The sequence below is a fragment of the Notamacropus eugenii genome, chromosome 2 (genome assembly GCF_028372415.1).
Source record: "Notamacropus eugenii isolate mMacEug1 chromosome 2, mMacEug1.pri_v2, whole genome shotgun sequence".
NCBI classification, from domain to species: domain Eukaryota; kingdom Metazoa; phylum Chordata; class Mammalia; order Diprotodontia; family Macropodidae; genus Notamacropus; species Notamacropus eugenii.
Window position 1 is genome coordinate 353,874,699 of NC_092873.1, and position 20,910 is coordinate 353,895,608.

General features: G+C 43.2%; 1 protein-coding gene across 2 annotated transcripts in view; it reads left to right on the top strand.

Moving 5' to 3' along the window:
- Positions 1–2,556: 2,556 nt before the first annotated feature.
- Positions 2,557–20,910, top strand: part of SOCS7 (suppressor of cytokine signaling 7) — a 38,085-nt gene continuing 19,731 nt past the window's right edge. Inside the window, exons 1-6 of one of the 2 annotated variants that reach the window (XM_072646220.1) lie at positions 2,557–3,833; positions 13,088–13,152; positions 15,884–15,988; positions 16,472–16,573; positions 17,468–17,598; positions 18,297–18,465. In XM_072646220.1, coding sequence (XP_072502321.1) covers positions 2,761–3,833; positions 13,088–13,152; positions 15,884–15,988; positions 16,472–16,573; positions 17,468–17,598; positions 18,297–18,465 — 1,645 coding nt within the window. In that variant the 5' untranslated portion in view covers positions 2,557–2,760. The remainder of the gene's footprint in view (positions 3,834–13,087; positions 13,153–15,883; positions 15,989–16,471; positions 16,574–17,467; positions 17,599–18,296; positions 18,466–20,910) is intronic. The other variant, XM_072646221.1, reaches the window with a different exon arrangement.

Here is a 20,910-nt window from a genome sequence, read left to right on the forward strand (position 1 = left end):
TAAATGCCCACTAAATTCTCCCCAATGTCAGTGTACTTTTTAGTGTGCTTTTTAGAATTTTATGGTCTCAAAAGTCCCTGAAAGCTCTGACATTCTGTGGGTCTTATAAACCGCATATAAGCAAATTGTACAGAAATATAGACTAATATTTGTAATTAAAAAAATTTTGGGGGGTCCATAATATTTTTTTCCTGGTCATCAACTAAGAAGGACACCAAAGATTTGGATGAAGATTCTCTGCTGTCTCCTGAAAGGGAATTTTTGTTTGCTGTGCACTGAATAGACTAAAAACTTGAATTTAATTCTGATTTTTATTACTTTGTACCTGTGTGGACCTTGGCAACCTGTCTGAACCTCTGTTTTAGTATCTGTAAATATAAAACTGTTAGACTAGTTCACTTCTAGCTGTAAATGATATATAAATATCTTATGTAAGTATGATCTCATGAAGTTCCTTGTTTCTCTCCATGACTAATGACAGCCAGTAGACAGCAGAGGGAGCTGCTCAGTCAAGACCTCACTTTATCACTCATTGAATATGGAATCTAGTATCGCTGGAGCAAGGGAAGACAGTTGGACAGGGAGTCATCTGGGAGCCAGGAATTCTGAGTTCTCCACAGGTTCCCTTAGATGTTATGGGAAAGAACTTTAGTGAAGGTCTTCTTTTTTCATGTAAGGAGATGATTCCTGGTTTGAGTGAATGGGGTGGCTTAAACAAGGAAGGACCTTATTTGGAATTCTTTCCCACTGGGTCACAATGATTTACTTGCAGCAAGTGAAGGTTACGGATTTCCTTAATTTTACTTCCTCTACACCCTGTCCCAAGAATCATCTCAGTGCAGTGAATATGAAGGCTGGAAAACCTGGATTTAAAATTCCATCTGGGATATTAGGTATGTGACCATGATGAAGTTACTTAACTTTTCAGTGTACTTTGGCAGCTATAAGTTGCAGTTCATATGTCTATTTGCATTGAAGAAAGAAAAGGAATTTCCATTTCAGGAGTTTCCACATTGATGCAATCGCAGAAAGTGTGTGTGTGTGTGTGTGTGTGTGTGTGTGTGTGTGTGTGTGTGTGTGTGTGAAAAGCCCCACAAATTATTTATTCTTGTAGCCTCTTACTCCACAGGCCCCTTTTCTTCCAGCATGGAATTGATCTAGCCTGGGAAAACTGTCTGAATTACCAGGAAAGAGAGTTAGGAGGAGTTGCCGGTAGTGGTGATGTGGGAAGGTGAGAGGCACAGGACTGGATTTATCATCCTTATCATCAGGATCAGTCTTGTCTTTCCTGCAATAACTTATATAGCACTTAACAGTTATAAATGTGCACAGCCCTGGATGTGTGCCAAATAGTTTTTCCAGATGAGAAAACTGAAACCCAGAGAGGCTGAGAGACATGCCCCAGGACACAGACATAAATGGTAAGCCTTTATCGCAGACCAGGTCTTCTGCTTGAGCTCAGCCTTCTTTCCTTTACACCTGGATGCCTCCATCTCCTTTCCTGCAATAGATTTTGCATCCCCGGCCACTATCTCCAATTCTGTTTGAGAAGCTCAAATGGCACTGACTGACTGTGCTCAGCCACCTGAGCACAGGGCTCTGAACAGTAATCTCCTGTAGTGACAAGCCTTATGAGCTGTGGAAGATTACCAGCTATTCCAGGTCACAAGCAAGATATAGGATGTGCAGGAGGGGAGGGAGGGATGCAGAGTGAGGGCAGAATAAAACACAGCTGCCCTGGAACCCAGAAGGCATTGTGATACAGTCGAAAAAGCTCTGGGATTCAGGGATTTGAGCCTAATTCTCGCCTCCGAGGCCGATTAAATTTCTTATAATTCCAAGGGTCTCAGTTTCCTCATCTGGGAAATGAGGTGGTTGGACTAGATCTGAGGTCCCTTCCAGAGGCAGGTCTGTAGACCTGGCCAAGTCAGGTCAGAGAATGACACTTTTGATCCTTTCTTTGACTTTGTCTGCCTTTTTTTTTTTGGTGTGGGGGGAATGGAAAGTTTCAGTTTTCCCAGGGCTGAGGACACAGACGTTGGAAGGGGAGAGAGGAGAGGGAAAGTGAAAAGAGAAGAAAGAGAAATGAGGAGGGAGGGTGGGAAAGGAAAGGAGAGGAAAGGGCAGAGGAGGGGGGAGAGAAGAGGGAAGGGGAGGGAGACAATAAGAATATTGGTGGAAAAGAATGAAGTACTTTGACTTCGAAGACCGCGTGCGAACGAAGAAGCGCGGGGTTTTTAGTCAAGAGGAGGGTGGAAGGAAAATTGAGTGACGTTCGTCGCGGTGCGAGGCACTTCACAAACATGTGCCCCAGATCCTGACACTGACACAGACCCAGCCCCGGCAAAAGAGGAAGTTGCGTCTGAGCGTGGGGGAGGAGAGCAGGGAAGAGGGCGGGGCTTGGTCACTCACGGAAGTGACGTTAGACCGGGGCGGGGGGCAGCTTACGGCGGCGGCGCGCGGCTGGGCTCGCGCCGGGCTCCCCGGCCTGCGCTTCCCCCTCCTCCCCCGAGCCCCCGCCCCCTCCCTCCCCTTTGCTGCCTCCTCCTCCTCCTCCTCCCTCTTCTCCGCCCCCGCCTCCTCCTCCGCCTCCTCTTCCTCCTCCTCCTCGCCGCCGCCGCCGCGCTCCATGAAGCGGAGGCCGCAGCGGCCGTTGGCGCTGTCGCTCCCGCTCCCGGGGCCGCGGCGGGCGGGGCTCCGGCGGGGCCCAGCCTAGTCCCCTGCGGTCCCTCGCTCCGCGCCTCGCTCCCGCCTTCTCCGATGCAGGGGACCGAGCTCCGGGACGGCGAGGCGGCGGCGGCGGCGGCGGCGGCAGCGGCGGCCTCGTACCGCGTCCTGAGCCGCCTGCTGGGCTACGGAGAAGCGGCCTCGGAGCCGGCCCCGCCGCCGCTACCGCCGCCGGCCCCGGGCCATGGACCCCATCCGCCGCCCCCGGCCCAGAGCCCGCTCCCGCCGCCGCCGCCGCCCTTCCTGCCGAGGCCGGGACCCCGGAATTCCCGGCCGCCGCAGCTGATGGTGTTCCGCAACGTAGGGCGGCCGCCCGAGGAGGAGGAGGCGGCGGCGGCGGGAGCTGGGCCGGGGCCCTCGGAGCTGCTGTGCCCCCGGCACCGTTGCACCCTGGACCCCAAGGCCCTGCCGCCGGGGCTGGGGTTGGGGCTGGGCCTAGGGCTGGGGTTGGAGCGGGGCTGGGGCCCGGCGGCGGCGGCCGCGGCGGCCGCGGGGCTGGAGGCCCACCTGGCAGCTCTGGGGCTGGGGCCGGCCAGCAAGGTCCCGGGGCCCGCCGGGGGCAGCTGTCCGTGCGCCCCGCAGCCGCCCGCGCCGCAGCCCCCACCGCCCGCCGCGGCCCCGCAGGCGGGAGAGGACCCCACGGAGACGAGCGACGCGCTGCTAGTGCTGGAGGCGCTGGAGTCGGAGGCCGAGAGCCTGGAGACCAACAGCTGCTCGGAGGAGGAGCTCAGCAGCCCGGGCCGGGGGGCGGGCGGAGGAGGAGGCGGCGGCGGCGGCCGATCGGTGTCCCTGCAACCCCTGGCCCCGGAGCTGCCGCCCGCGCCCTTCCCGCTGCAGGACCTGGTGCCCCCGGGGCGGCCCTCCCGAGTGGAGCCCCCGCCGCCCCCGCAGCAGCAGCCCTCGGCGCCCCTCCGGCCGCCCCTGGGCACCTCCCGCAAGGGCTCGCTCAGAATCCGCCTCAGTCGCCTCTTCCGCACGAAGAGCTGTAACGGGGCCTCGGCCAACGGGGATGCGGCCGGCAAGAGGCCTCCGGGGGAGCTGGCTGCCTCCTCTGTGAGTCTCACCGACGTGGGAGGCCCCAGGGCCCGGGAGCCAGAGGCGGGGAGGTGAGCTTGCCGGCGGGGAAGGGGTGGGGGGCGCTGGTTGTCAGATACTGCCCTTGTCCCGCATACTCCTACCCCCTCCCCTTTTTCTCCCTTCTTTTCCTTTTCTCTCCCTCTTGTCTTCCTCCTCTCCCTTCTCTTCCCGCCTCTCTCTTCCTCCCTCTTTTCCCCCCTCTTTCTTTCCACCTTTTCTGTCCCCCTCTAAAACCTCTCTTCTCCCTCCTCTTCTCTCCCCTTTTGCCCCTCCTTCCCCTCTTTCTTCCTCTGCACCCCTCTTCCCTCCTCTATCTTTCTCTTTCCCCTCTTTTTTTCTTCAATCTCTCCCCCCTCTCCCTCTTTCTCTAACCCCTCTTGCTCCTTCCCCCATTCTTCCCCAAACTCCTTCCCTTCATCTTTCCTTATTCTTCCCCTTGTCCCTTTCTTTTCCCTTCTCCCCTTCTCCTTCCCCTAATAGGATCTTCTTGAGTTTCCAGGGACCATGTTGAAATAAATAAGACTGGAGGAATGGCACCTCCACTTACTCTTCGAGGACTTAGTGAATTTTATAACTGGTAGAGGAGTAGGTTCCGAAGTCTCCCCCACACTTAAGAATTCTCAGTTAACCTGACCTGGGTGCAGGACTCTTGAACGTAGGCTGATATGACCTGTTACTGGTCTTCACTTTCTATATAGTGCCTTTCATCCTTCCCCTCTGACTTCATGAGTAGCTTCTCATGAGTCAGATTTGTGGTCTTTTGGGATTAGGATTCAGATATTTCTCCCATTTCTTCAGAGGTATTTCCTAGTGTACTCTAGAGTTCACTTCCTTGGCTAATAGGGTCATAAGGCAGAGCAGTTTGAGTCCTCTTGAAACTGGAGCAGAACTTTAGTTTTAGAAACTTAAGTTCCCCAAGTGTATTATAAGGGATCCATGCTGTGTATTGCCAATCTAATTGTGGGCCAGTTGGTGAAAATTCTGGTTTAGAAAAGGACTTTAATTTTCTTCATTTCTGAATGGAGGTGGAATTTTCTGTTAAAGATGTAACTGACAACATTAGTACTGTAGTGCTGATTTAGAAGACTGGATAACTGGTTTCTATCTAGTGGCATTGCAGCTTCACTTGTGAAGACTGCTCTTACGGTTTCATTTCCTGAGTGTTACACACACACACACACACACACACACAGACACCCCCCCCCCCACCTCCCCCCCCCACCTTATGAGTGACATATTCCTGAAGAAGTCTCCATTGTACTGGCATAAGCCTGGGCCATATGGCAGTACCTAGAAGTGAAGAAGGTGGGATCGAGTCAATAGGTGGTGGTCGGAGCAGGCACCTGTATTTCACCGTTTGGTATTGTCTTCATTTTACTGAAGTTCATTTTTTTCTAGAAGATAGGAACGTAAGGTTGATTTGACTTTGCTGGTACTTTTGAACAGCCTTGTTCTCTTCCCGTTGGAGATCAGATTGTACTTGTTTCTAAAAGCTGTTAGTGCATTTTCCCCCTTTAGATGGGTGAATGTTTACCCCTTAAGTATCTTTAATGGATTAATGATGAGAATTGAAGTCTTGAAGTGTGGCTGCTGAAACAGCTTTTTGTGGTGGGTTGTGCACTTGGAATTCTACTTAGTAGTGAAGATTAAATTTTCATCAGTGGTAGGGGTTGGTGAGAGAGTCAAGCCAAATGTAATGACATAAGAAAATTTGCTAATGTTCTTGTGGTTTTTGTATTGCCTTTGTTCTTTATTGACCATGACTTGGGTCTGTGATTCCAGAATCTCCAAATATGAGGTGTGGCATGAAATTAGCTGCTACATCCAACAGATTTGAGGGTGGAATACACTCATATTGTTACATGGCTTTTGCCTTTGGTAGCAGAATTTAATGACCTTTGGGTGTTCTGGCTCCAACTCTCACAATGAGCATAATGAAGATTTCTGCTACAAGGCAAATTGCTCCGCAAAGAGACTAATTTCAGGAAACTGGAGAATTACGGTTTTTGGTCCAGGGACTTTGTGACAAAGGTAGTAAGGTAGTTGCTGATTGTGAACATGTCCAATGTTATGCAATGGCCATTTGGTGAAAGTGCTGAATTGGTTGTCTGGATTTAAGATACCTGTTTGGATTCCAATATCAGTTTGGTAACCTTGGGCAAGTTCCTACTTCCTTTGTTTGCCCCATTTCCCATTTCTAAAATGAGAGACTAATCTCAGTCCCAACATCTTGTGCTGTTTGGAAGAAAAGCTAAGGATATAATTGCAGTAGAAGTTAAGTCCTTTTTAAGTGCTTGGCTGTGGTGCTGCTTGTCATATTTCCCATAGCTTATGATGTGCCAGTCTTGCTGGCAGCCTCACAGCTGTGAGAGACTTGTTAAAAGTCTGTTCCTGGTAGCTATGATTTCTATAGATCTTATTAGCCCAACTCCCAATACAGCCTTGCTAGGGGAAGGGAAGTAAGTAAGATTATGGTTCTTTGAATCAGTGAGACCTGGTAGAGGTCAAACACCTGAACCTCTAGCCAAAGGGTAGATCCCTGTTTGATGGCTGTAGTTAATTATGGGCCTATGCTTTCATTGGGACATAGTTTGACTTTTTTATTAACCTCTGAGTATGTTTGCTACTATCTCTTCGTTCTCCATTCTTTCCACTCCCTCCCCTCCTATTTCTCTGATAGAAATTGACTCTAATGCCGCTACCACAAGCTATTTCACTTGGCTTAGCACTTCTTTTAATATCCTGGCACTAAGCAACAATTATAGTTCTTTTTAAATGCCTACAAAATTGCTGCATGGTTTTACCCCCTTGCATTCTGAGACCTTTGGGTTTAGGATCAGTATCTGTTTAGTGAACACAGAAGTGAAGAAAGAAATGGACCCCACTAGTTAATCAAATTTCATTCCAAGGAATCAGGCTAGGATTTATAACACAAATATTGAAATGGGAACAGCAAAGCTACCACATATGGCCTAAGTCTGGATAGAGCATTGTTTTGGAAAAACCAGAGAAATACCCTAATCCATTTTAAATGTGTTGAAATGGTTGCCCTTTGAATTTGGAAGAAGGAGGGTGGCATCACTTAATATTCTATTTGCCTGGGCCTGCCATTCTCTGGCCTTCCTAAATTGCCTTCCAGATACAAACACAGTTGGAATCTGGTGCCATGTGTTCCTGTATATTCTTCTAGGCAGAATTCCTTTAGGAACTAGTTGATACCATTTTTAACAGTCTTCATAATCATGGAATTGAGGTGGAGGGTGGGTAGAGACAGTATAATTATGGTACTTTTCTTTTTATGTGTATTTAAGGAAGAGATGCTAATCTGTCTTGGTACCAATTTGAGGTCTTGCTGTCATGAAGAGATCTGAAAATTTATGAAACCTTCATGTTTTCTTGTAGTAGTCATTTGTTCAAGGGTTGTTTCTGAATAATTGATTATTCTGAAATAATTTGATTCGTCATCTGCAAAAGTTATCATTTTGGTTCTGTCATCCTGTTGATCTTAAAGTCATTTTCTGTCCTCTCCATTATGGTTATCATCTCCCCATTTATAATAGAGCTTGATATATGACTTCAGTAAGTTCTCTCCATGTTAAAGTCTTTAAGTTTTTCATACCCAGAAATGACACACCGTTATTCTTAAGACTCTAAATGTTGACCCTTTCTATTTGATTTTCCTTGAAAGTTCCATTATTGGGTGCCTGGAATTGGTTCATGAGAGTAATTTTTGACTCTGGTCTTGCTGCATAGAGGCCTTTGTATTGGAATTGAAAATGAACCTCAGGATTTTTGTGCCTTTTTGTATGGTTTTTCTCTCTTTGCACTCATTACTTATTAAGGGGCCAAGATACTCTTGGGCTGTAAAGCTTGGGGGTTGGTATATGACAACTTGGCTTGATTATTTTTGTGTGTGGTTAAATTCTTTTTTTTTTTATTGTTATAAACTTGACAAGTGTAAATAAACACAAACATTTCCATGTACATGAACAGGAAAAAAAAGAGGATTGTATATAAAACTGTGAGTCTCTTACACATACAACTTTTTAAAAAGTATATATTAAATTTAATTCAGTGATGCCCAAACTGCACCATGTGTCTCTCCTGGCTCCAAATTTCTTTCTTCTCCATGGATACCTTTCCCCGCCCCCTTTCACTTCTATGGATTGTCTTCCCCTTGCTTTAGAATCCCCATTCATTAGAATAGTTCCTTGAGGTCAGGGACTTTCTTTTTCCTTGTATTTGTATTCCTTGCACTTAGCATTGGTGCTTGGCATTTAGTAAGCACTTAATAAATTCTTATTGACTTATCTTTATATCCTTCTGAACTTCATTTTGTGTATTTTTTGAAAGAATGTTTTATTGATCCACTATCAATCTTTCAGTTCTCCTACAAAAAACCCCCAAATCTCTTGTAACATAAGTAGAGTTCAGCAAAACAAATTCACGCATATTGGTCCTGGCTGAAAATGTATTCTTCTTAATATTTTTTTCTGCACCTCTAGTCCATCACCTGTTTCATTAGAATCTTCTGAAGTCCTGATTGATCCTTTCATTGATCAGAGTTCTTACTTCTTTCAGCATTATTTTCCTGCATAGTGTTGTATAGATTGTTCTGGTTCTAATCACTTTACATCAATATACACGCAAGTCTTCTAGTTTTCTCTGAATTCATCTTTTTCATAATTTCTTATGGTCTAATAATATTTTGTTGTGTATACGTACCATATTTATCTCTTCCCCAGTTGATAGACATTTCCTTCATTTCCAGTTTTTTGTTACAAAAAAGTATTGTATAAATATCTTTGTACATATGGATCCTTTTTCCCCCTTTTAATCTCTTTTGGGTATTTGCTTAATAGTACTAAAACTGGGCCAAATGATATGCACAATTTAGTGACTTTTCAGGTATGGTTGCAAATTGCTTTCCTTGAATGGTTAGATCAATCCACAGCTCATACCAGTGCCTTTGTATTATTTTACCTTCTCACAGCCCTTCCCAACTATTTTAATTTTCCATTTTTTTTAACCTATCTGCTTATAAGATAGAACCTCAGAATTTTAATCTGCATTTCTCTTACTAGTGTTTTGAAGCATATTTTCATATAGTTGTTAATAGCTCACTTTTCTCTTCTTCTGAGAACTGTTTCTTCATATCCTTTGATCATTATCTATTGGGGACTGGCTCTAGTTCTTCTATGTTTGTATCCATTTCCTGTTTACCTTGGATATTAGACCTTTACCAGAGAAATTTATTTCAAAGATGTTTTCCCAGTTTACAGTTTCCCTTTGAATTTTAATTGCCTTGATTTTATTTGTATAAACTTGGGACAAATTTGTCCATTTTATCTAATGAGATCCCCTTTACTTCTTTCTTGGTTAAGATTTCTTCCTCTAGTCATGTTTGTGAAAGGTATCTTCTTTCTCCAGTTTGTTTCTGATGTGACCCTTTATATCTGGGCTCTGTTTCTGTTGGTAACATTGTGGTATATGATATGAAACATTAGTCTAAGCCTAATTTCTTCCAGATTGTTTTTCAGTTTTCTCAGCAAGTAGTTTTTGTTGAAAATTGAATTCTTAACTTAGTAGCAGGAGTCCTTGTGTTTATCAAACACAGTGCCACTATATTTGATTGCTTCTAAGTCTTGTATTTGTTTCTTGCCATTGATGAACTTTTCTATTTTTTTTGACTTGTTGATTTTTCAAGGGGGTATGTATGCCTTAGAGAATATTTGGGAGATGGATGAAAAAATGAATGGAGTAAGGAAGGAAATTTGACTTTCACAGGTGACCTGTATTTAGCCATAGACACTGGCTATTTAGCCACAGCATTGGCTTAGTCTGTGCTATGACATTGCTTTTTTACCCTTGTTTAAAGCTGTGACATGCCTATAAATTTGTTGCAGCAAAACTAGTGATTTGGATTGTAGAATCACCTTATAGTGCAGCTATTCTATAGCTATAGCCTGGGGAGCAAGTAGTATGCCCAGAACTGTGTTAACTTTCATCCAACTGAGATACTGCCCAGCTGAATTCTCACAATTGACTGTTCCAGTCTCCTCCATACATGCTCTACTCTCCCTACCCATTTTCTATTGCTGGCAAGGACATTATGGCATTGTTATAGGTCCTGGCATATTGCTTAAATGACCTAGGGAAATAATATAGGGGGAGGGAATGATATGGACAAAAATGTACATTTGTTGAAAGAATCCAAACTGTTACTGATACATTAATATTGGTTCCCAAACCTGGTACATTTTGCCCAGGATGATTTTTGATTGGATAGTTTCCTGAAGAGACATTCATCAAGAGGTGAATTTTTAGCTTCTCAATTGTTTATAACTCCCCTAGCCAGGGTTTTCTCTGAATAAGGGAAGTCAATCAGGTGAAACTGTTTGGGGCTTTTGAATGACTGAGCCTAGGCTTAAGTTCACATACTCTTTCTGTTTCATGCTTGTTGAATTCCAGATCCTAGAAATTACCCTCCTCCTCCTCTTCCTCCTCTTGGTTTCTAAAATGCGGAGGCGAGAAGATAGCTGAAGTGAGAAGGCCTCCACAAGATGTGTGCATTTTGGGTACTGCCATTCCTTAGGGTTTGGCACTAAAGAGACTATAGTCTCCAGCATGGGCAGATGGCAGAGTAATGTAGTTTTCTTTGGAAAAAGGCAAATGGCCAAATGGCTGAGGTGTGAACCTTTTGAAAGACCAATGCTTTAGGTTTTTGCTTACTGAATTTAATGTGCCCCCAAGTTATTTTTTAAAAAATCATTCTGGAAGCTCTGTAGCAGACTTAAAGATAGATGTCTATTCACTGGAGTTAAATTTTCCTTTAAGGAGGACTGCAAGTTAGAACTGAGCTTTAGACAACATGATAAGTACTGCGTATCTTTTTTTTTTTTTTATACAGCCAACTGAGTGTGCAGGGGTAGTTTGTACAGCGTATGCATGATGTTAAGAGTACGTGTCTGTTCCCAGCTTAGATTGAAATTTACAGGGAAGAACTGAAGAGTAGCCAGGTTGTGGAAACTAGACATCTTCTCCATTTTTCTCCTCAGTCTTTTACTTTATGACTTCATTGTTTTGTTTTGAAGATGTGGGAACAGTGGCATCAGTTTTACATTGGCTGGGACGGTTCTCCTGTAAAGGATGCAAGGATGCTGTGGTCCTTTAGGTGATGGTCTATAAGGACTGATAGGAACACATATATGTACATAGTAAAAAGTGATTGGAATGGACAGGCACCAACAGCTGGGGTGGGGGTCAAGTAGGAGGTGGCCTTTGAGCTGAGCCAAGAAGGAAACTTAGGGATTTCTTAGACTCCTTAGAAGTAAGGCAGAAGTGTATTCTAGGCCTGGGGAATCTATGCAAAGGCATAGAAATTGAAGATGGAATGTGTATGAAGAACAACAAGAAGGCTAGACTGACTTTAACTGCATTTGATCTTAGAGGTGACAGGGAGCCACTGGATTGAAATAGGAGAGAAACATGATTAGAAATGCACTTTAGAAAAAATGACTTGGGCAGTTGTGTGCAGAATATGTGAGGCGGGGACACTTGAGGAAGGGAGACCAATTAGGAAGCTGTTGCAGAAGTCCAGGAGGTGGCAGTGGGTGTGATTAGAGAGAAGAGGACAGATGGGAGGAATGGTATGGAGAAAGAATCACCAAGGGTCTGTTACATGCAAAACACTGAGCTGGGTGCTGGAGATAGTAAAACCAAAAAAGGAGGGGGAGGGACACCTGCCTTAAAGGAGCTTACTTTTTCACCATATGACTACTCTATAACTTATAATTATGACATTCGTGTGTGTGTGTGTGTGTGTGTGTGTGTGTGTGTGTGTGTGTGTGTAAAACAGTTTTCCTTTCAAAGAGATCTTGTTTTACTGGATCAGCATTAAAACCAGCTTAGATTTGGGAGTGAGCATTTAGGGGGAAAGGTAAACTGACTTCTTTTGACTTTGCTGTTTTGAAACTTTTAGTTCATTTATTAACATGTATACCTATAAGCATGCACATAACATATAAAATGAATATAGGGTGTTTCTAGGAGGTAGGGACCAGCTGGGGGAAATTGGGAAAGGCTTCATCTAGAAGATTTCATTTAAGTAGAGTCTTGAAGGAAACCAGAGTCTGAGAGGCAGAGATGAGGAGCAAACCCATTCCAAGTATGGGTTTCTCTTAATTAGAGCATAAAGGAATATTCTAGTTTCTTGGTGAGAAGCCAGGTCTGATTGAGGTATGACTATGAACTCAACTTTTCTGTGATGTTTCTCAGGAGAGAGTTTGTCTTCAGGTTGGTGCCCCAGAGAAAACCCCAAGTTCTTCATTTTGTAAAGATATCCTCTGGAGCAGAGGATAATGCTGATGAAGAGCCTTAATAACAGGAAAGTATTTGAGAGAATAAGATCAGGGGGAAAGATGTGGGTTAGAGGAGAAACAAATTCTGTCTAGAAATGGATTTATAATAGGCTTTTCTATTTCCTTCACTGATTTCAGTGAGATGGAACAGGGTGAGAATTCTTTCCATGTGAGCCTGTGATGGACAGTGATGGGGCTTTGATTAGATTCAAGAAAATGCCTATTAGGAGAAGGTAAAGGAAAGCATGTCATCTTTAAACAGTTCAGAGAGGACCCAAAGAGGTCTCTTTGGGTTCTGGACTATGCCCAGCTCACTGTGGGAGCTCACTTGTTAATTGATGCTTAAGCTTTTTAATTTGACTGTTCCCTGAGGCCTTTCTTGAGGGCTTGGAGACCTCCTGGTTTATTTGTGCAAAAGTAGTTGAGATCTACATGTGTCTTGTGTAGTACTGTACTCAAATCTAAGTTCTATGGGTATCTTTTAAGACTTCCAATTCTAACAGCAGTCCCCAGGGGGAAAACCGATGCTATGCTCTGGCTTCCATTCAGGTTTGGAGCCTCTTTCTTGGCTCTCATATGAAAATTGACTCTCCATCTGATTCCTTCCTCCTGAAATGGATTTGCTAATTACCACTCCAGGTATTTTACTCTTTTAACGTGCTGGGGGTATGGACAGAGATCCAGAGGGATTTCTTATTGCTTTGTAGGCTATTGAATTCTGAAGCCAAATCTGTTCAAAAAGCTGCTTAATTATTTCATTTCCCCACCTCTTAAATTTTAGGCTTTATTACAAGATTCTTACCAACAGTGACTAGGGATTTCTTTTATTTTTCAGTGCATCTGAAATTAAGTTTTCCAATGAATTCAATGCTCAGGTTTTCTTTCTCACCCGACATTCTTTTTTTTTTTTTTTGCCCTCACAGGAAACCCAGGTTGACAAGAACTCAAAGTGCCTTTTCTCCGGTCTCCTTCAGCCCCTTCTTCACAGGTAAGCCAGGTATACTTGTCATTCTGGTTACTTCTGCTGTCACTAGTAATATCTCTAAGCATCCCTCCCTTTCTTCCTACTGCCACCACCCTTGCTTGGGCCCCCATCACTCCTCACCAAGACTGTCAAAATAATCTCCTAGTTGGTCCTCCTCTCTCAAGTTTCTTACCTCTTCAGAAGTCTCTACTAGCTCCCTATAGCCTCTAGGACAAAATACAAACTCCTATGTTAGATCCTTCAAAATCTGCCTCCAGTCTGCCTTTCCCAGTTTATTATGCAATACCCCACATCACGTTCTACAGTCTAGCTAACCTAGCCTTGTTGCTATTCCTCACATACAGCATTCCATCTCCTTTCTACAGCTTGTCCCTCATACCTGGAGTATATTCCTTCCTCACCTCCACCTTTTGGATTCTCTAGTTCCATTCAAAGCTCAGCTCAAGCACCACCTCTTTCTTGAGGCCTTTCCTGATTTCTGTCCCCAATGGCTAATACCACCCCCTCCTCCATGATTTTATAGTTTCTTTTTATATATTTGTTTCTCCTGAAAAAATGTGAACTCCATGAGAGGAGGGACTTTTTAACTTTTGACTGTTTATACCCAGTACCTAGCATGGTATCTAGTAGGTGATGAGTAAATATTTATTGATTGATTTCTGACAACCTAAAAGGAAGAGTGGATCTGATATCTGTCACAGAAATGCCCTTCTGGGTAGACCATAGAAAGGACTGTTTTTATGGTGTTGAGTATATTCTAGAATTTTAGGGCTGATTAAACACAAAGAAGGATTAAGGCTTGTGGCTTGAGGTAAAGGGCACTTGCCTATAATTAGGAAGCCCCCCCCCCCCCAGCTCAAATGAAGTACACAAACTCATTATTATGACATGAGGATTAAAAGTAGAAATTACCAATATATATGATCACAGTGAAAAAAACATCCATTGGAAGGTCCTGTAGTCCTAGAGCTATAGCCCAAACTGGACTAAAATGTAATGGGAAATGTTTGAAAAAGTAAATATACATGCAGCATATATAATGTTAATTGTGGTTTTCTAATCAGTATGTGACCCACTGTTTCTGTTTGAGTGTAACACCACTGTCCTGGAATATCCATGGATTAAATGACTGGATTCAGGATTATGTAGTAGATTTTTAAAGACTTCCAGTGAAGGGAATTATGTAGTCTTCATATGGTACTATTATTCTGTCTAACTGCCTTTCAGCTGTTAGAGGGGTTCTTCTTTGTGTCCAATATAAGTCACTCCTACTGTTTGTAGCTTTAGCACTGTTAGGAATCCAGAAAAGGATTTCTGGTGTCCTATGGTAACAGCTTCCTGGTTCCTTTATGAGGAGGCTCTCCAAAGAGGGGGAGGCCTTTGTTTCTCATGTTAAGATGATGGTGTTAAGATGATAGGCTTCTGTTTTAATAGACTGTAGTGATGAATAAAGTCCTAAATTTTTGTGGTTTAGCACTTTGTATTGAGTTTTGGTGAGAGAAGGATTGATCAGTCAAAACCTTTTTGAAATTCTTCATTTTGAGATGCCCTAGATTTTATACCTTTTCTTAGTATCGAGAAAATATCAGACCTAGATAGTAGGTTGTTTTCATATGTATGTGACATGAGAAATGATGTCACATTGCTCCAGCCCTCAAATTGAATAATAAATGTTTCTTCCCAGCTATTAATTATTCCCTCCTTGAAGTTGAGAATGCTCAGATTTGTATGAGTCAGAGTTCTTGTGTTAGACTCCCAAAACTTTCTTGATTTCACATGTAACCTTGTAAAAAATGACTTACATTTACCATTCTGGACATCTTTGTTTTTGTATCAGTAAAGTAGGTTGTTAGCAGTTGGATTCTTGGTGACCAGTTTGATTGTGTCTAGTCCTATATGGAGCCACTTGGGCCTCTCTGGCCTATAAGTAGGGAGGGGAGAGGAGGAGTTAATATCACACTCCTTATATTTAATTATTTTGATCCTGATAATAGTGTTGACCATGGCTTCTGAAGGATTGATTTTTGTCTTCTGAATGAAACCAACATCCTTTCAACAAGATGCTAGTGAAGTGTTCTTGTAGCTGTTGTGACCTTTGACTGGAGTGACTTTTAGGGTTGTAGATATAGTTTTCAGCCTCTGTGGTTTTAGTTTTTTGGATTAATCTGAGATTAAAAAAAAAAAAGACTGGCAAAGTGTTCTGTAAAAATCAGAGCCATCTAGAAGGAAATAACTGGTCAGTGATTTGGGATCTTTACTTTTGTTACCATTGCCAGTGTTTTTATTACAAATTATTTTCCTGTCTCTTTCTTCCTGTAAACTTACAGCAAGTGCCCTGCCTTATTTTCTAAGGCAGAACTTTCCAAAATGATGCTTATTTGGCTTAGGAGTCTGTGAATATGAATTGTGATAAATAGGGTTTATGTATATGTGTGTGTTTGTATATCTGTCTATCCCACGGATACACAAGTTATTGACAGAACCTAGATTATGCATTCCTACATGTATATCATTTCCCCAAATGCCTCTTATTCTGTGCTTAATATTCAAAATAGGCAACCAGGTTTAAAATGTATTTTATTACCATGCAGTGAAGACTTAAGCCCTACAAAATAAAATAGGCTTTGGACTTTTGAAGAGTTGTGGCCCATCCAGCCATCCTTGACCTTTGCTTGCTTTTGACCTTTAGCCTCTGCTTTCTGTAACATGCTTGCTCTATGAATCTATCCCTTAGGTGAAACGGTGTCACTTGTGGACGTGGACATTTCTCAGCGAGGTCTGACCTCTCCACATCCTCCAACTCCCCCTCCTCCTCCACGAAGAAGCCTCAGCCTCCTAGGTACAACGCTTCTCCCCTTCACTCTTTCTTGCCCTTTGGGAGGTGGGGTGGCAGGAGTGCTCAAGTGACAAGTTTTGCTTCAGTGGGACACAAGTGAGCCTTTGATGGTTCCCAGTATTAGCCTTTCTGCATTCTTCCCTATCCTATATCTCCCTTCCTTTGCCTTCCTGAAGCTGGAGTTCTTGCATGTCGTGGTACTATTGCTGCTGTATTGACTTCGTTTTTATTTCTACCCTACCTTGGGTCTCTTGCCATTGAGCTGCTTTAGGAATAGAATCATTACTTTCCCAAACACATTGTACCCAAATCTCTCTCCCATTCTGCATTCAAATGCCAACCAGGTTAAGGTGGTTGTAGGGATGCGCCTTCAAAGGCAGGATGGATTAGCCCATATTGCTTTAGGGGGTATCCTGTTGCTTACCACCCCCACTGCTTACTCTGTTCTTTCATTTCTGAACTGCTTGCTTTTGTTCTCTTTTCTAGATGATATCAGTGGGACGCTGCCTACATCTGTCCTAGTGGCTCCGATGGGGTCTTCCCTGCAGTCCTTTCCCTTGCCTCCACCTCCTCCGCCCCATGCCCCAGGTCAGCTTAGCTTTAGTGGCAAGACTTGAGAAAGTAGGGCATATGGTGTGATTAACCCTGGGTGGGGAAGAGGAGGGAATTCGGAGTGAGAGTGGGGACTGGAGCTGAGGTTGAGTGGAAGAAGGGAGGGATTCTATTTGAAAAATGTAAAACTGGAAGAAAACTTGAGTCTTGCCCCCTTGGCTAGGCTAGACTACTAAGAGGAAGTCTGAGCTGTCCTTTCTTTAACATCTTTCTTTTGTGAGTGAATCAGATTTTATTAGGAATTGGGGTCCCCTTATTGAATTTTCCCTGTTTGTTACTAGGAATGACCAGTTTGTAGGTCTTGCATAGTTCCCCAAATCTTCTGTTGTAATAATGGAAGGGCTTTATGAATAACTGGTCATCAGTAGTACTGTGGTTTTTCTAAACTTTTGGTTTTCGCTGCAGCCTGGTAAATAAGTACCAAACATTTAGCAGCCAATACCCATTTTTGCCAGCCTACTAGGAAATAAAATGAATGAGTTGAACATTCTTTTCTACTTGCCTGGCGTAAATTGTTACTCTCCCTGGGCAAGTAGGCGAGTGTCTATTTCCAAGGCTGTTTTACCTGGAACTTTACCTCGATGTGGGAGAAGTTGGAATCTGCTCTAGGCTGGTGAAGCCCCTGAAGTAGTCACCTTAGTCAGGTTAGTGAGTTGCTCCCTTGTTTCTCTGGTGGGGTAAAGACCCCCGCCCATCTTCACTAGCCTTCACAGCTCACATAAGCCCACACAGCTTTCTTTTGGTCCATCCAGCTCTCTCCTATTGCTTTGGCTTTTCCCTTTTCCAGCTTAGCCTCTAATGCTTTGCCCCACTCCCAGAAATTAATATCTGTTTTGGGGGAGTGAACAGATGACCTCTATTGCCCTGCAGATGCATTTCCCCGGATTGTACCCATCCGAGCTACTGAATCCCTACATAACCAACCCACCCAGCACCTTCAATGTCCTCTCTACCGACCTGACTCTAGCAGCTTTGCAGCTAGCCTTCGGGAATTGGAGAAGGTAGGATTGTGCTGGGGACCAGAGGTGCCTTCCTTCTCATACTCCAATTCCATTCCCCACCACCGGGGTGCCTACTATTCCTTGGCCTTTCCAACCTTTCCTTTAGGGCAGGGGTTCTTAACCTTTGTTGTGTTAAAGACCCACTTGGAGGTCTAGTAAAGCCTAGAGACCTTGTTTAAGAAAAAAAAGTGTTTTAAAATCCAAAAGGAAATCATTTATATGGAAATGAAATTATCAAAATATTTAAAAAACAAGTTCACTGACTCCAGATTAAGAACCCCTGCTTCTTTGCCTCATTTGCCTATAGTGAGAATATGGTCTACTCTTGTTAAGTCCAAGGAGAAGGAAAGGGTATTAGATTGTTAATTCATAAAGTCTTTGAATGGTAGAGAGAGTTTTATTTGGGGGTGGAAGAGAATTTACATAAGGAGCTGGATCACTTAGTCAAACTACATCAGTTTACACCAGTGTTCCTTAGTGCCCCTGCTCCTGGAAACACTAGAATTATTCTCCTATAATTGCAAAGGACCAGAAAAACAATGGGCTTATTGTCTATTGCTGATAGGCAAGGCTGTTCCCAGCTAAATTAGCTGCTGAAATGTTTTGAGGATGTGTTTTTCTTTTGGTGGGTTGAACTGTTTTAAATAGTTTACCATTTCTCAATTCTGTTAACCAAAAACCTTCTTTTGTTTTGGTAGTGTGGCTGGTATTGGGGGCCTATGAATTGGGAAGATGCTGAAATGAAGCTGAAGGGCAAGCCAGATGGTTCCTTCCTGGTACGGGACAGCTCTGATCCTCGATATATCCTGAGCCTCAGCTTTCGATCCCAGGGCATCACACACCATACCAGAATGGAGCACTACAGAGGTAAGAGCAGATGATGTTCTCCTTTGAAGAGCCTTGGAATCACAGTGTTTTAGGACTAGAAAGGACTCTAGAGAGGATGTTAAGGTCCAGAGAAAAGCGCATCAGTGGCCAGTGATCATTTTAGTGCTTACTGCAGATAGACCCTTGCACTAGAAATTTTAGTCAAGGGGAGACTATGTTATGCAGGAGAAGTAGAAAACATGATCCCTGCCCTTGAAAAATGTATAGTCTATTCGAGTTCTTTGCTATTATGTGCCATTTTGCCTTAAGATCCATAAACTCTGCTTTCAGTGCTTCCTTTCAGAGTTTACTGCCTGGTCTTCTTTGGAAACGAAGGACGAACACAGCAACTGCGTGGGGTAGCAGCTCAAGACTGAGAATCTGAGTTGGTTCCCTTATTAGCAGATAGCCAACTTACTGCCTTACTTATAAAGGGGAAAAGGAGAAGGGTGAGACTGCAAATAGGAAGAAACCTGACAGAAGAGACTTCCATGAGGGGGAGGCTAGCAAATGTCAGTCACCAGAATAAGTGGTTAAGGGGGCATTGTCTGTGTAAGGGTTTTCTTACTAAATTGTTTCATGAGTAGGAGAGAGGGGTCAAGATAGTTGGGGAAGCTTCCAGTAATGAGTAGCACTCTTTGTAGAAGGAAGACTCAGGGTCATTAGATAAATTGTCCAGTGCTTTGATTATAATTAAACTCCAGCATCTAGAGACTTTTCTGTCTCATGAACTATGCAGATGTGCAAATGGGGATATTTTGCTCTGATCTCCTGGTTGTTCTTTTCTGAGCCTTCTTTGCATCTTATTGTCTATCAGTATAGTAATAAAAATGTCCCTTATGGTCAGCTTTGAAGCCACTTAAACAAGCCCTCTTCAAGAGGAACTTAAGGTGGAGGAGCCTTCAGGTGCCAAACTCTCTTGAAATCAGATGATACTTAACTCATTTCTGTAGTCCTATCTGATTAGAAGTTGACTTGTTGGGTTTTCTAAGGAAGTTGAATTTTTCGCTTTTTTATTTGGTATGTGCCCAAAGGCTTGTGGTGATAATTGAGGTTTAGCCTTGGTAATATGCCCTCATCATGATATCTGTATACTTTCCAAAGAAATGGAAGTGTATATCCTTTGAAGATGTCACGTGATCACTTAAGGTAGGGATCTTAGATCTTTTCCCTCTCTGTTAGGCCAATTGAAACTCATCATGCCAGGCAAGATCTTCCTTCATAATCTTCTTGAACACTTTCTTCTCTTCCTTTCCCATTGCCTCATTTGGATGACATAGGTAGGGTCTGTATCACTTTTGTGGCTGGTGTTAGTCGTTTAGGTTAGCAAGAACTCTATTCTTGTTGTCCCTTAATAGCCTCCTATTCCACCCTAGGGCAGAAGGAAGGAACTTGATTCCAAAGGCTTGGGAACTAATTAGTGTAGCTGTGGGATCAGCTGCTGCCTTTTCTCCAGCTGTTCTTCAAAAAAAAATTGCAGAGCCAAATACTTTGATAAACCAATGAAAATGACAAATAACTGGGCCACAGGAAAAGTAAAGAGATAAATGTTTGACCTTCATATTCCAGGTAGGGAAGATAACAGGAACAACCATTTTAAATCCTTCTCTCTTCCCCCCAGGTTCTTTTCTTTCTGGAATCAATAGCATTTTTAATAGAAACTTTATGTAGCTTTTTAAATACCAGTTTGCCGTGGAACATTTGTCTTTCTCTTTAAAGAAACACCTTGAATAGTGAGTTGTCCCTTCTGCGGTCAGTATCACTTTTTCAGGCAGAACCTTTTGGATACTACTGATTCCTCCTTTTGAAAAACAAACATCAAGAATGTTCACCTTCCTTCTTTTCATTAGGATCCTGAAGTTTTGAGAGTAAATCTTGATAATGTGCTAGAACTAGGAAATCTGTAAGGAGAGACAAGATGCAAGTTCACAGCTTTCTGTCTCGTCTGTTTCTTGCTTATCACAAGAAGACAAGTGAGAGCCCCAAAGGTTTAACTTGTTGATTTCTTTTTAGGGTCACTATTCCTACCTTTACCACTGTTTTAATTATTTATTTAATGGCCAGGTTCCCTAGTATCTTATAGCAAAAGGTAAAGCCTAAAAATGAATTTTGAATGAATAAGGAGTTAGGACCTTTTCTAGAGGATATCCAGAGGTGATTCAGTGTCTGGACTTTAGCCTTCAGAAATTGTGGGTCTTTCCAGAAACTTGTAATCTTTTAGTATCTTCATTTTATATATGACTTGACTTAATGAGCTTACTTAATTCAGACTAGCTATTACTTTTGTGTTGCCATTGGAAGCAGTGCCGTTTTCTTAATGTTGTGAATAGAAACAGGGAGGTTTGGCATTCCACAAGTTTTTTTTTGTTTTTTTTGCCTTGTCAGATGTTATCATGAACCCCAAAAGGTTCAAGATTCATGATTATGATACAGAATACACCTCTA